General features: G+C 46.8%; 1 protein-coding gene across 8 annotated transcripts in view; it reads right to left on the bottom strand.

Annotated features, from left to right (window-relative positions):
• The window catches only part of UBE2V1 (ubiquitin conjugating enzyme E2 V1), a 37,762-nt gene extending 23,394 nt beyond the window's left edge, over positions 1–14,368 (bottom strand). For 2 of the 8 annotated variants that reach the window (XM_008014312.3, XM_073005912.1), the window contains exon 1: positions 11,487–11,613. In XM_008014312.3, coding sequence (XP_008012503.2) covers positions 11,487–11,508 — 22 coding nt within the window. In that variant the 5' untranslated portion in view covers positions 11,509–11,613. Of the gene's footprint in view, positions 1–3,279; positions 3,395–5,732; positions 5,791–9,688; positions 9,963–11,486; positions 11,614–13,852; positions 13,947–14,290 lie in introns of those variants that run through there. The other 6 variants (XM_008014318.3, XM_008014322.3, XM_037982646.2 and 3 more) reach the window with 6 other exon arrangements.
• Positions 14,369–16,102: the final 1,734 nt, after the last annotated feature.

The raw sequence follows: 16,102 nt of genomic DNA, 5'->3' as shown, positions 1-16,102 counted from the left end.
ACCTATTCCAATCATGCTATTCCACCTAGTCACTCAGGGGCACCAAGGAGCACCCTCTAAATCCTACAGCCAAATCCCATGGTCAGTTCTCAGCTCCCACCCTATAACTGGAGTTTTGGGCAGCATCTGATCACTCCCTCTTTTTTCTTGCTTCTCTGAGCTCCGCTTCTCTTCTCACTAGCTGCTCTGCCTCACCTCCCGGACCTCCAGACTCTGGCTGCCAGGCCTCAGGGCACAGTTCACCTTTGAGGTCTTCTGTCTGCTCCATTCTTCCAAGCAATTTTACCTAAACCAAGGCTTCGAGTAAGCTGACAACTCTCCAATTTATATTCCCAATTAACTGCCTCTTAGACATCTCCATTTAGATGCCTAATAGGCCTCTCACACTTAAAACACCTCCAAAACAGAATTCCCATGCACTGTTCCTCAAAAGACAAAAACTACCCACTCCTTAAGCTCAGTATATGGCATAAATATTGCTCTGGCCAAAAATCTTGGAGTCATGACAAGTCTTCCCCTTATATCCCGTATCTAACCCATTTCCAAAGCTATCCAACACCTGGTTATTTTCACCATCTCCACTGCGACCACTGTCATCCATACCACCTCAGCCTCCTAACTAGCTTCTTCATCCACCAGGCTATACTGACAGTCCATTCTCCACGACGATCCTCTTTTTTTTTTTTTTTTGAGACGGAATTTCACTCTTGTTGCCCAGGCTGGAGTGCAATGGCACGATCCTGGCTCACCAAAACCTCCACCTCTCGGGTTCAAGTGACTCTCCTGCCTCAGCCTCCCGAGTACAAAGCGCTTCTCCTGCCTCAGCCTCCCAAGCAGCTGGGATTACAGGTATGCACTACCACGCCTGACTAATTTTGTATTTTTAGGAGAGACGGGGTTTCTCCATGTTGGTCAGGCTGGTCTTGAACTTCCAACCTCTCAGGTGATCCGCCCACCTCAGCCTCCCAAAGTGCTAGGATTACAGGCTTGAGCCACTGTGCTTGGCTGACGATCCTCTTAAAGGTAAAATAAGTGCCCTCGCTCTCCTACCGGAAGCCTACTCTTGGCCTTCCGTTGTACCCGCAATCCAGCCAAACTTGTCACCTGGCCAACAGAGCCCCACCTGCTTTGCCAGCATCATTTTGTGACACTCCGCCTGGCTCCCCCATCCTCCTCCAGCCACACCAGTCCTTCTCTAAGTTTCTGAAGAGACATCCTTACTTCCTGCCTTTGCATTTGTGAGTCCCTCACCCTGGAATTCTCTGTGCCAGAGCTGGGAATGGCTGACTGGTTCCCTTGTCCTCATCCAAGGGTCTAACTGTCCATTCCCTTATCTTGCCTTATTTTTCTTCACAGTACTCACTGCCACTCGACATTGTAAATATATTCATTTCCACTTTATTGGTTGTTTCTTGTCTGTCTCCCATCTGAACTTAAGCTCCATAAGAGTACAACTTCGTCTGTTTTGTTCACTGCTGAATCTCCAATGTCTCAGGGTGCTTTGCCCTCTAGAGTAAGCACCCAAATACTTATTGAAAGAATTAATAAATGACTAGGTATTAGCTAGGAATAGTATTTCAGAATGAACAATGCTCAATGTCACAAAATTCTAATTCTGGTTTATTCTTGAAAATACAAGAGAGAAACATTCACAGTATCATTATCTGGGAGTCTAACATGATAAGGATTATCAAAGGGGCTTAGTATGAATTTTAAAGCTCAAGAACAGTTATATATTAAGAGGCAGAGTCTCACTCTGTCACCCAGATTGGAGTACAGTGGTGTGATTTTGGCTCACTGCAACCTCAGTCTCCTGGGTTGAAGTGTTTCTTGCACCTCAGCCTCCCAAGTAGCTGGGATTACAGGCACCCACCACCACAGCCAGATAACGTTTGCATTTTCAGTAGAGATGGGGCTTTACCATGTTGGCTAGACTGGTCTCGAACTCCTGGCCTCAGGTGATCCGCCAGCCTCGGCCTCCCAAGGTGCTAGGATTACAGGCATCAGCCATCACGCCCGGCCTGAATATAATAATTTTAAAAGCTATAAAGCTTAATTAGAAACCAGATGGTCAAGAGAGGCCCTCTCAGAGCCCCCAGTCCCATACACCTTTACTGCCACACAGGCCTGTGCGGTACTTTTTCTTTACATTTTATTTTCTTCTTTTTTTATTGTCTGACTCACTCTCTAAGTTTCTCAAGTCAGAGCTGTGACTCATTCAATGCCGCCTCCCCAGAATCTGGTATGCTATCTGGCATATAATGATACTCAATATCAATAATGTTTTCTGGTTGAAGAAATGGCAGTATCAGGCCAGGCGTGGTGGCTCACGCCTGTAATCCCAGCACTTTGGGAGGCCGAGACGGGCGGATCACAAGGTCAGGAGATCATCCTGGCCAACATGGTGAAACCCTGTCTCTACTAAAAATACAAAAATTAGCAGGGTGTGGTGGTGGGCGCCTGTAATCCCAGCTACTCGAGAGGCTGAGGCAGGAGAATTGCTTGAACCTGGGAGACGGAGGTTACAGTGAGCTGAGATGGCGCCACTGCACTCCAGCCTGGCAACAGGGCGAGACTCTGTCTCAAAAACAAAAACAAAAACAAAAACAAAAACAAAAAAAGAAATGGCAGTATTTCCTACTGTAAACTCTAACCTACTGGGTCCAAATTATTGGACAATGTTGCCATATAATTGACATTGGTTTTTTATTTTGAGAGAAGTAAAATTTGGTAACTATTTTTATTTTTATTTATTTTTACAGATGGAGTCTTGCTCCATCACCCAGGTTGGAGTACAATGGCGTGATCTCAGCTCACTTCAACCTCCACCTTCCTGGTTCAAGCGATTCTCCTGCCTCAATCTCCCAAGTAGCTGGGATTATAGACACGCATCACCATGCCCAGTTAATTCTCATTATGTTTAGTAGAGACGGGGTTTCACCATGTTGGCCAGGCTGGTCTCAAACTCCTGACCTCAAGTGATCCACCTGCCTCAGCCTCCCAAAGTGCCGGGATTACAGGCATGATCCACCGTGCCCCACCTAGTTTTATTTTTAATGAATGTAGGGAAACTTACAATTTTTTTTAAATGAGGGAAAACTGGTTTCTCACCCAAACCACACAAGTGAAAGAATTCTTCACTACAAAATGAACTCTGTTTCATAAAACATGTATGAAAGCAAGTTACTAATATTTCAAACCATTTAAAAACTGCATACAAATACATAAATATTTTCTACAAAACAAAAGAGCATTTAATTCCAAATGGCCTAACCATACCGTAGTTATAGAACTTCATGGTCTACTCCAGGGACATAAGTCCAAATATTGTTGGAATTCAGAGATCCTGCAGACTTCAGGATGCATCAGTGACAACTGAAAAGCTTATCCTATTCTAAATAGAGAGTTTAAATTAAAAATCATGGTACATTAAACAAAACATTTTAGTGAATATATTAAAAAATTAAACCTACATATGCCAAACAACAGAAGCATAACAGATGAGAAAACCCAAGAATACTCTAACATATGTTTTGGTCCTCTAGCACTTTAATCAATTGAATCAACATAAATTTTAAGATTCCCAATATTTCTCTGTGAATCTGACACCAAAAAGGCAGCTGGAGAAACAGCATCAAGTGGCAATATGGAAGACATAAAAACGGACTCTTATAGGCCAGGCGCGGTGGCTCACACCTGTAATCTCAGCACTTTGAGAGGCCGAAGTGGGTGGATCACCTGAGGTCAGGAGTTTGAGACAAATCTGGCCAACATGGTGAAACTCCAGCTCTGTTAAAAATACAAAAATTAGCCAGTTGTGGTGGCACATGCCTGTAATCCCAGCTACTCAGGAGACTGAGGCATGAGAATCACTTGAATCCGGGAGGTGGAGGTTTCAGTGAGCTGAGATCATGCCACTGTACTCCAGCCTGGGCAACAGGGACTCGTCAAAAAAAAAAAAAAAAAAAAAAAAAAAAGGACTCTTATAATCTTGCAAAACCAAGAGAACTATAGGCTCTATAATAGCTAGGAGGTACACTAGGAAAATCTATAGCTAATGATAAGTATAATCAAATAGACTGTGACTATTAAAAAGTGAACTATGAAAATGTTAAGAAAACTTCACCAAGGTGCTAAAATATCATAGTAATCCAAGACTTTTTGAAGAAAATATTTGTTCATATTATTTCAGAAGTATTCTTTCCAGAAGGCTTTTTCCTGGATCTGTGTCAGTATCAAAAGTCAGCCGGTTATTCTCTTAGCAAAATATAAACTTAAAAGTCAGCAGTTGCAGGATATTGCAAAGAAAATACGGCAACCAGGTTTAAAAAGCATGAATAGTTGATAGAGCTTTATACCATGTCACAGTAAAACATTTAATGTAGTAATCTGAAACACAGCAACATATTAAAATATCTGTGGCACAAAAAGGATTCTGAAGTCCTTTAAAACATGTTTTGGGAAAATCATAGCCACCAAGGAGCAGCTATCCCAGCATGTCAATCTTGGAAAACCCTGGCCTAGGTCTTGAATTAAAATGGTAGAACTGGCTGGGCGTGGTGGCTCACACCTGTAACCCCAACACTTTGGGAGGCCGAGGTGGGTGGATCACCTGAGGTCAGGAGTTCAAGAATAGCCTGACCAACATGGAGAAATCCTGTCTCTACTAAAAATACAAAATTAGCCAGGTGTGGGGGCACATGTCTGTAATCCCAGCCACTCGGGAGGCTGAGGCAGGAGAATCGCTTGAACCTAGGAGGCAGAGGTTGCAGTGAGCCAAGATTGCACCATTGCACTCCAGCCCGGGCAAGAAGAGCGAAACTCTGTCTCAAACAAACAAACAAACAAACAAACAAACAAACAGTAGAACCTCAGAGGTTTCTCCTGAAAAGAAAGCTGCTAGATAAAAATGGTTTGGTTGCCCATTCAGGGAAGACAGTGAACTGAGCTAGGAATCTGATGCTGCTCCCACTTTAGAAAATGAGGAGGTATGGAAGGTGATGCACTGGGATTCAATGTCCTTGAAAACTGGACATAAAGCCAAAATCAAGTAACTTTTATTTCTGAGCAACCGGCCAAGTGTAGTCTGGCTGTCTAGTTAGCCTGCCCAGAAGTTCTTTTTTCCTCCTTCTCTAGAGCAATGGTTCTCCAAGTTAGTCCTCAGACCTGCAGCCTGGACCTCATCTGCGAACTTGCTAGAAATGTACATTCTCAGGCCCCCAGCCCAGAATTCCTGAATCTGAAACTCCAAAGGTGGGCCTAAGAATTTGACAAGCCTTCCAGGTGACTCTGAGGTATACTAGTTTGGGATGCATTGCTCTAGGGGAATTCTAGGGGAGGAATTAGTAGCAATGTGTCATTCTTTACAGTCCAACGATGTGACAACAGGTGGTGACAGAATACAAGACCTTATGCTCTTCTGCTGCTAGGGTCAGTGACCAAGGCCAAGCATCAGATTTTCTTTGACAAGGGGGGAAACAAGATGTGGGAAATGAGTCAGGACAACTGGAGAAGGGGAGGAGGATGGTTAATTCTATGATCAAGTACCTCTATAAATACCACCAAACAAGAATAAGAGGTTTAGTTTTTTGAAAGGCTGAATAGCCACTTTTGCTTCTGCCCTATCAGATACATTGTTTCTCTGCAAATTGTCAAATGTATCCATTTGGCTACATCAAAGAGATCCTGAATTAACTCACTGCAACATTCACAAATATTTACTGAGTACTTACTATTTGGTCCAGAACTGTGCTCGTGCTAGGGACACAGCAGATGGGACAGAATCTTGCCCTAGTGAAAAGGCATAGAAAATATGCAAAAAAACAACACTTCAGGTAAGGTTAAGTGCTTTAGAGAAACAGAGCAAAACAAGAAGCTGTGACAATGACTGAAAAACTACATTGAATGGAGTGCTCAGGGATGGCCTTTCTGGGTAGCTGTGACCTGAAGAACAGCAGTCAGGCCCATGAAGATCTGGGGACAGAGCAAGATCAGAGGTATATATGATACCACATGAAGTCACGGCGGCAGGGCCTTGTGGGCCGTGGAAAAGGGATGGGTTATTCAGTAATAAGAGCAGTGGGAAGGGCTTTCTGAAGGGGAGTGGCAGTTTCTGTTTTATGTCTGTGAAAGATCATTCTGTCTCCTGTATAGAAAGTGGAAAGGCCAAGACTGAAAGCAAGAGGCTTTTTCCATCTTCCAGGCAAGAGAAAGATGGTTCTGGTTAGACTAGGATGACAAGAGTGTAGACAGAAAGGAGGATTTGGCATTTAGTTTGGGGTTACACCTACTGGACTTGTGACAGGGTGGATGTGAAGATGAGGAAAGACTACTACTCCAGAGGCCATTGCTATCTACCCACAAATAAGTTAAACAGCCAAGGCAGAAACAACAACAGACATGCCAATGGCTGAAGATGCTTGCAGGCCTACCTCAGAGAATAGGAAATGGGGGCTGGAAGAACTATCATCCTGGCCAAGAGCACATGACCTGAAGCAACACCGTCCCAGAGCACCCAGGCTCTGCACCTCAGGCTAGTCACTCATCTCCTGGCCTGTTTCCTCACCTTCACAATCGATACAGCCCTTCACAATGGTCTGCTGTGACAAGTGAGATAATGCAGTTAATACAGTGTCCAGCAGTTAGTTAACCCTAGGAGTGCAACTTAAAAAGAAGTTTGATGGCTTGCATGTAAATAAGGATGAGGAACTACTTTGTACATGCCATGATGGGGGTCCAAGCCCAAGAGCTGTAAGTTATTCAGTATAAAATATAAGCAAGAGCTTCCTTAAAAAAGGACCTCACTCTCCTTGGACAGCACATAACCCAGAAGAGGACAGACAGTGGCCAGAGATGCTATAAAAAGAGTTCCTGAAATGGGTAGCAGCAGACATTTCTTACTAAAGCCCTTTCTCTCTCCAAGATTAAACATTCCAAGACCTAGGAAGAACATATCCCTAAATCCATGCCTTTTCCTTTTCCTTCCTAAGGTACTGGAGCAGGCTGGGGAGGTAACGGGAGATAAAAATGCCTGGGCTCTAGTCTGAGCATCACCAGTTTCCCTTGGCTTTTGGCTCCTCCCTCAGTAATGTGGATGGATACTGCTCCTGGCTGGTGACCAGGCTGTGGAGAGTTAGAGGAGACAACATCACAGGAGAGTCAAAGTCCATGGGACACTCTAAAGCACTATCAACAATATAACAGTAATAATATTCAAATATTTACTTTGCCAAATGTGCTGCTCTGAACTTCATTGTGCCCCTTCAAAATTAAGCAGAGGATTCCTGACTTCATATTTTGTATTCTACTTTTATCAAATTTCTACAGAGCTACAATTTGGGGGGAGGTGGGAGGGACAGAGATATGAAGAGAAAAGAGAATGTGGTGGGGGAAATAGAGTGGTTTTAAGTTAATGTGAAGGGGGAAAATCATGATCATCAAAATTAACCTTGGTAATCCCTTAAGAAAATAATAGCTGGCAGCCCAGCGCGGTGGCTTATGCCTGTAATCCCAGAACTTTGGGAGGCTGAGGAGGGCAGATCATGAGGTCAGGAGTTCGAGACCAGCCTGACCAACATGGAGAAACCCCAACTCTACTAAAAATACAAAAATTAGCCGGGCGTGGTGGCGTGTGCCTGTGATCCCAGCTACTCAGGAGGCTGAGGCAGGAGAATTGCTTTAACCTGGGAAGCGGAGGTTGCAGTGAGCCGAGACTGCACCACTGCACTCCAGCCAGGTGACAGGGCGAAACTCCGCCACACACACACACACACACACACACACACACACACACAAAAGCTTGCACTAGCCCAACAAAGTCAGTTTCCCCTCTATCACTGGGGCAGGCTACTATTTCTTTGGCTGAGCACAATATGAGGCTATTCTTTGAATGTAGGGCCCATGTTGTAAAAAAGGCACTTAATTACAATTGGCATAAGATGCTCACACAGTGAGACACAAGGGAACTGAGAAAAACTAAGGGACTGTGAGTTTTCATCCATTTCCAGCTCTCTCTGGGGAAGACCCTTGAATGGATCTCTGTTGCCCACATGGTTAAGGTTTTTTTTTGTTTTGTTTTGTTTTGTTTTGTTTTTTTGAGACGGAGTCTCGCTCTGTCGCCCAGGCTGGATGGAGTGCAGTGGTGCGATCTTGGCTCACTGCAAGCTCTGCCTCCCGGGTTCACGCCATTCTCCTGCCTCAGCCTCCTGAGTAGCTGGGACCACAGGCGCCTGCCACCACGTCTGGCTAATTTTTTGTATTTTTAGTAGAGACGGGGTTTCACCGTGTTAGCCAGGATAGTCTCGATCTCCTGACCTTGTGATCCACCCGCCTCGGCCTCCCAAAGTGCTGGGATTTACAGGCGTGAGCCACAGCGCCCAGCCTTATGGTTAAGTTTTTATAAGCCGAATGTGCATATGAGGCCACTCCGATGTATGCAAATTTAAAATCATGCCCCACCAGGGCTTACCACTCTGGCACTTACTTTCTGATTAAATGTCAGGGAAGCCCGTGGGCTGCTAAGTGAGAGGAAGGGCCTGGAAACCAAGGGCCACTATTTGATGTGCTGCAATCCTGGCCAAGGCAGGAGGAAGTCATCTGTCATAACATGGGGATTCTGAGGATCTGTGGTGGGCTTTTCACAGTTCCACCCTCTAAAACATATGTAGATATCACACATTGCAGAACCAAAGGAAGTGGGAAGGCGGTGTAGCCAAATGCTGAAAGCAGTGACCATAAAAAACTAAGTTCAGCCCTTACAGGAACTCAAAGGCTTCACAGCTGTTTCCTGGCAACCAGAAGCACAGATTAATCAAGAGCCTCACTCTAAACCTGACTAAGGAAGGCCTCAGGGCCCTGACCACACCTGGAAGACTTCTCAGGGTTAGAAAGCAGAGAGGCCTGTACACTCATTTTAGTTTAACCCAAGTAAGGTCTGCTTAGCACCCTGCACTCTTTTCACTGCCTAGGGACTCTTAGCACCCTGCACTCTTTTCACTGCCTAGGGACGAAGGTCAGATCTTGCCATACTCCTCTTTTTAAGACTCTTATTTATTCATTCAACAAATATTTACTGACTGCCTACTTCATACCAGATACTTGTTTGATGGCTTCCCCTCACACCAAGTCAAATCCAAAGCCATGTCTCTCCAACTCATCTCTTTAACAAGCCTTGCTTGCACACTAAGGCCTTTTATCCTGTTCTTTCAACATGCCAAGCTCAGTCCCACCACAAGGCCTTTGCACTCACAGTCCACCCTCTCTCCTGCCTGTGACACTGTAGGGTTGGCTCTTTCCATTATTTCCCTCAGTTGAAATGTCACTTTCTCAGAGAAGCCTTCCCTGCCCACCTCTCCAGACACTCTTTATCATATCACACAATTTCCTCCATAGCACTTACTGCTATCTGAAATTGTCTTATTTACCCCTTAACAGCCTTCTCTCCTTGACTCAAATGGAAGCTCCCAAAGGACACAGACTATGTCCGTTTTGTTTGCTATCCACAATGGGACATAATAGGCCCTCAGTAAATATCTGTTGAATAAACAGACAAAAAGAATTTTGGGAAGTTCATTTTAGGGCACCTCAAAGCCTGTTCTATGTTATCTAAACCATGCCAAATGCTCTTGTATTCCACTAGAGAGCAGCTGATATTTTATCTGATCACCATAGCCATTTACAAAGCACTCACTTTTTAACTGTCAGGGTCTCCAGAAGTTAGAATCGGGCAGCTGTTAACTCAGATTGTAGGTAGCCAACCGAGTGACTGCAAGCAGGGCTGAGCTGCAACAGCACCTTATTGCTGGCTACCGCCAGCACACTGGGCCCCTTGCTTCATTACGACCTGGTACGAGTGTTATTCTGGTGAGAAGTCTCCCCCAGCAGTCTGGCCTGACTCAGAATCTCTCTTCTGGGAGTGCCTGGGGCAGCGTCTTGGTAAATGAATTGACTCAGCACTGTTCCAGCTGAAATCAAAATCGAGTAAAAGGATTCATGGTCTCCGCTATGCTGCAAGAAGACCCCACTGTTTTAAATGCAAAAGGCAGCAGCTTCTGGTGGGTCACTTCAGTCAGATCCCCCATATTCAATTTCTTTTATTCTCACCCCAACCATCAGACAAGTATGGCTCCTTGAGACCGCAGAGGAGCAACATTGTAAAGAATTTCCCTCACCCTATTTCTCCTGGATCACCAATTCCTTCCCAACACTGCCCCTGCTGTGGCCTTAAATACCCCAATGACTGCCGTACTCAGGTTGGTGTCCCTGCAGCCCCACAGTGGGGAACACTGTGGTCCTGTTTGCTTCCTCCATCAGAGGTAACCCATCTTCACCCCATCTGAGAGAACCTCCTTGGCCAACTTCACTGCCAGGCACCCGAGGGTGCAGCCTCACCCAAGAGTTTCCATTTCATCTATTCACCTCCCTACTCCCATCAGCCAGTGGGGAACTTCTGAGCTGAACCCACATATTTGTCCCAATTATCAAAGGAGTGGATGAGAGTGAGCGTCTCCACAGAAGAGACACTTCTAGGATATGCTTCCCTCACTCAATTCAAAAAGAGGAGACTTCTCGTTTACAAGAAACATCTCTGGAACCCGACCTTTTCCACTAACTCATTTCAGGGGCTTCCCTCAGTTGAATCCCCACTCCCAAAGAGACATCCTCGGGATTCCCAATTCACCTGTTCTTCCTCATTCAATATCAGAGGCTTCCACCAATTGCCCCACTCGGACCTGTCCCCTGAAAGCGAAATTGGAGCAATCCATCTGTATCCTCGAATAGGAGACTGGTAATGATGGGGTCATTTCACTATCACTGCAATCAAGTCCCTCTGGCATCTGAATCCTTTCCCCCCCGCTCTCACTTATCATGCGGAGATTCCCTTAATTCTCCCCAAAAGCAGCCGCTCCAAGGCTCCTCCTTTCTAGTCAACACAGCTATTTCCTCGGCTAACCCCATCTCTAAAACTAACGCCGGAGCCGTCCCCTCAACCAATAGGGGATCCTCTCGAGTCACCCTCTGAGGATCCCGTTTCTTCCTCCCATCCAGCTTGAGGGGCTCCTATGATGTCCCCTCCAGACATACCAAGGGCCCCCCTCAGCCGCACCCCTGGCACCCAGTATGGGACTTCCATCCGCTGTGGGGCGCCTCCTCCCCTAGGGAACCCCTTGGTCGCCCCTTAAGAGTCGCCAGCCCCAGTCTCCTCAGGAGTGCCTTGGAGCTCGCTCCTCGCCCACTCCGGCTCCCCTAGGTAGCGCAGCGGGGCCCTCACGCCTCCCGGGGGAGCCTTAGGGCCTCGCCGCGCCGCCCACAGGCCCCTCAGCCCCCCGCCCGTGCTTCCGGCCACCGCCTGCTGGTGGCTGCAGCGGAGCCCACCGGACAGAGGCGGCGCGGGGACCCTGGCCCCCCTGCAGGAGCCTTTGAGAGTCCCCAGCCCCCGGCCCAAGCCCATGCCCCTTCGGCCGGCCGGGCCCGGCGCCCCCGCTCACCCGAGCCCGTGGTGGCTGCCATCTTGCGTCGCTGTTGCTTGAAGGCCGGCCCCTTCTTCACCCCCCACCCGTCCCCTGGCCCTGATGCGCAGGCGCGCGCGCACGCACAGACGCCGCCGCTGACGCCCGCTCCGGAGACCTGCGCGACCCGAGGCCGGGGAGGCTCTTTTCCTTCCCTTTTAGAGAAAGGAAATATCTGCGTGCTCGAGGGCTCAGCAACCTGCAAGTCCCCCCACATCGGGTGCAAGGGAGGTTGTGACGTGCTTAGTGAGAAGGGCAGGGGTGACTAGGCTTGGGAAGGCGCGATTGTGAAAGAAAAAGAAAAGATAGCTTCAAACAAAAGCGCCGAATTCACTTGGGGCTTTTTCCTGTCTAGTTCCTATCTAGATCCTCACCACATCTCCACAAGGTCAGAATTAATGTGAAAAATGCAGCCGAGAGAGATTAAACGATTTATCTAAACTCAGCTGTTAAGTGGCAGAGACAGACAGAATTTTAACCTCCAGGTTCAGATTTGAATTTGAATCGTCACCCTCCAGGTCAGATGATCTGGCTTCTAGGATTGATGCTCCCTGGCCAGAGAAGGCTTGAAGTGGGTGCAGTTAAATGATTTTGGGGCAATAAGGTGGCAGGGAAAACATTTGCTAACCATCTGCCCAATTCATTCATTCATTCGTTCGTTCATTCATTCATTCAACCAAACAAACATTAAGCACCTACTATGTACCAGACACTGTGCTAGGAGCTGGGGATGGATAGACATCTCTGAAGAAGCAAATCCCTGCTTTCAGGGGCTTACATTCTAGTCATAGACAGCAAGTAAATAAACAGGAAACTACAATTCTGATAGGCTAGAGATAAACCAAGAAAAGGGCAGCGGAGGATGGTCAGGAAGGGCCTCCTAAGGTGGTCGTATTTCAACAGAGATCCTAACAATGAGGAGGTAGAGGGAACAGCTTGTGCAAAGGCCCTCAGGAAATATTTTTGCAAATAAACCCAAGAAGTTACTCCTCCTATATTTTAAATTGTCTGAGAAGCCCTTATATGGATGTAGACCCTGAAGCTGAGAGAGGTGAAGGGACTGGCTTAAGGTCACAGAGCAAAATACTGGCAGAAGGACCAGGACTCTAAACATAGAGGGACAAGGAAGCTGCAAGCCCTCACCCAGCACATCCAATTCATCACCTTTGTCTGACAACAATGCCTACTCTGCATCTCTCCCGCTCCATTCACTTCTCCACTCAGGACAAGCTGCCTTTATCCCCTGCTTGGAAGACCCCAGCAGCTTCCATTCTCTCCCCCATGGTCCATTCTCCATATGGACCAACATCTGCTCAAAACACCCTCCAGCTAAAGCCTTCAGTGGCTCCCCATTCCCTCTGGATAAAATACAAACTCTACAAGTTGAGTGACCATAGATTATCACCTAATGAGGACACTCATCAGATTAAAAGAGGACCTATTATAATCTCACCAGGGCAAGTGGAAACCAGGGCTCTCCAGGGCAAACCAGGATGCCTGGACACCCTGTGTACAAGGCTTTGCATCCAGGGCTGGGACGAGGATGGGGCCATCAGATTTAACGGGGCTTTCACTCAGGACCTGACTCTGCACTTGTACAGCCCTGCAGGTGAGTGACTCCTTAAAATCTGCACCCTAGGGCAAGGCGTAGTGGCTCATGCCTGTAATCCCAGCACTTTTGGAGGCAGAGGTGGGCGGATCACCTGAGGTCAGGAGTTCCAGACCAGCCTGGTCAACATGATGAAACCTTGTCTCTACTAAAAATACAAAAATTAGCTGGGCGTGGTGGCAGGCGCCTGTAATCCCAGCTACTCAGGAGGCTGAGGCAGGAGAATCGCTTGAACCTGGGAGGCAGAGGTTGCAGTGAGCCGAGATCGCGCCATTGCATTCCATCCTGGGCAACAGAGAGAGACTCTGTCTCAAAAAAAAAAAAAAAAAAAAAAAATTCTGCACCCTAGGTCCCCCACTTGCCTCATCATAGCCTTGGCACAGCCTGCGCCTCTGAGACTTTCTGTACCTCTGCAGCGACACTGGCCCTTTGCAAGCCCCCTGGAACGCAAGGCCTCTCCCACTTCAGGGGCTTTGCTTGTGCTGTCTCCACTCTTCAGTTCTCAGATCCAGCACCACCCCCTCAGGGAAGTCTTCCTCGATTCCTTCAACCACGTCAAATTCAGCTGTAATTAGCTCTCCAAGTGCCAGCACTGGCTACAGGTGAAGCAACTTGACTTTTCGTGTATCACGTGATACAAGTTTGCTTTGGGGAGCACGGAAAATACTTGCCCTGGACTTGGGGTCACTGTAAAGCATCAGTAGCAGGTGGAAGCATTTGGGTTCCTAAGGTGGACTCACTTTTGCAGTAAATTTTCTAGGTTCAAGTCTTCCTTCATCACTCAGTGTGCTTTGTGACTTCAGGTAAGACGCTTGAACCTCTCCTGGCATCAGTTTCCCCTTCTATGAGGATAGCAGTATCAACCTCATAGGATTGCTGTGGAGATAAAATGCTTTCCTAAAACCCCTTGGCACAGGGAGGAGGAAGGGACACTAGAAGCGCTGATATTTACCAAGCCGTTACATCCAGCTTTTAATCCTCACAACTCGATGCAGCAACTCCTGTGACTATCCCCGTTTTAGAGATGAGAAAACTGAGACTCAGAGCTAACAGGTAGAGGATGAGGATTAAAACACAAGCCTTTTTATCCATGATGCCCGTAAATGTCTACTCGCATGGATTCCTTGGCTCTTGTAGGAAACTTCTTGCAAGTAAAATTGACAATAATAATTACCGTGCAGAGCTCATCGCAGGAAGAGGTTAAGCGGGACAGCCCGGGGCATGCTGGTTATTGTAGGCTGGCGTTGACGCGGTGCCTGGTGGGAGTTGTAGTACGTCCCGCGCACACGCTCCCTCGAAGAGGCTCTGCCCCATTCCTGGACGTCACAACCGGTCCCCAGAGCGGGATTCCTCCCGGCGCCTGCGCCTGGTCGCCGCTGTGCGCTTGAGCTGATAAACTCAGCTGATGGGGATAAGAGTCTTGTTTTATCGGATTTTGGGGAAGATTAAAATGGTTAATAAAACTAGAGAATTTAGAAAAGCGCTTGGCACTAAGTGCAATATAAGTATTAGCTGCTATTATTATTTAATCCTCAATGACCCTTGCAAAGTAGCTGTTACCATTTCCATTTGTGAGATGAGAAAACTGAGGCTTAGAGGAGTTAGATGGCTTTTCCAAGGTCACACAAGGAAGGAGTAAAATCAGTTCTGGAATCCAGTTTTCTTTATCCTGTGTCACCTGCTGACTCTCCTGTGATGAGGGAGGTGGAGCCTGGGAGGTTTTGAGCAAAATGTGGGCAGGTTTGCCTTTTTGCAAAGTGCATCGTGCTGCCATGAGGAGACAGGGTGAGGACACCCAACTGGGCAGCAGCAATATTGGTGGCAGGGAACCCAGAGAGGTGTGTTGGGCACTGTTTACTGCCAGTCCAGTTGCCATGTCCCCACATGGCGGGGTGGGTGTTTGGAAACTTTGCCTCCCCTCATGAAAGCTGAAGAGAAGGTTGGGCGCCCTGGCTCACGCCTGTAATCCCAACACTTTGGGAGGCCGAGGCGGGCGGATCACCTGAGGTCAGGAGTTCGAGACCAGCCTGGCCAACATGGCAAAACCCCATCTCTACTGCAAATACAAAAATTAGCCGAGAGTGGTGGCTCATGCTTTTAATCCCAGCTACCTGGGAGGCTGAGGCAGGAGAATCGCTTGAACCTGGGAGGCAGAGGTGGCCGCAGCACTGCACTCCGGGCTGGGCAACAGAGCAAAACTGCATCTAAAACAAGCAAACAAAAAAAACCCAACAGGATGTGTGATGCATTTGCTAGTGAAATTCTATGGCATATATGTGGAGTCATGGTTCCCTGAGGTGTGTCTAGCCATAGTGCTGAGACATCTTATTTAATGTCTGATGTAGTTTTGAAATATACAGTCAAAAAGAGGTGGGAGTGGGTGGGCAGGGGGCCTTGGTGCACTTCATTAACTCACTCTATCAATGGTCTCAGTTGTTTCCATTGGCTTCTTCTGATACAATTTTTGTAGTGTCTGAATTTTGTATTACATGTTACTTTTGTGGTCAGGGAAAAAGGAATGAAAACTAGGGGTTTGAGGTGGGGAGGCAGGGGAATAAAAAGGATGTTTCCTTAATTTATAAAGAGCCCTTGCAACTCATTAAGAAAAAATAACTCAAAGATGACAGTTATAGCAAATATTTATTGAGCATTTGCCATATTCCAGGAACATGGTATTTTGCATATAATAATGTATTTAATCTTCACACCTATCCTATAAGGTAGGTACCATTATTATCCCCATTTTGCAGATGAGGAAACTGAGACACAGAATGGTTAAGTAACTTGCCCAAAGTCACAGGCTTGTAAGTGGCAGAACTGGGATTGGAATCCTACACTTTTAACCACTACTACCCTGCGTTGCAAGCAAAATAAGAAAAGGGCATGAACCGATGAGGAAATGCAAATGCATTTTAAACTCACAGTAAGATGCCCAATCTCACACAACATATTGTATTTCAGTGATTTGAAGATACACGTTTTTACT

Source organism: Chlorocebus sabaeus, chromosome 2, assembly GCF_047675955.1.
Source record: "Chlorocebus sabaeus isolate Y175 chromosome 2, mChlSab1.0.hap1, whole genome shotgun sequence".
NCBI lineage: Eukaryota > Metazoa > Chordata > Mammalia > Primates > Cercopithecidae > Chlorocebus > Chlorocebus sabaeus.
Note: the sequence above shows the minus strand (reverse complement) of the source record. Positions and strands in the feature narration are given on the sequence as shown.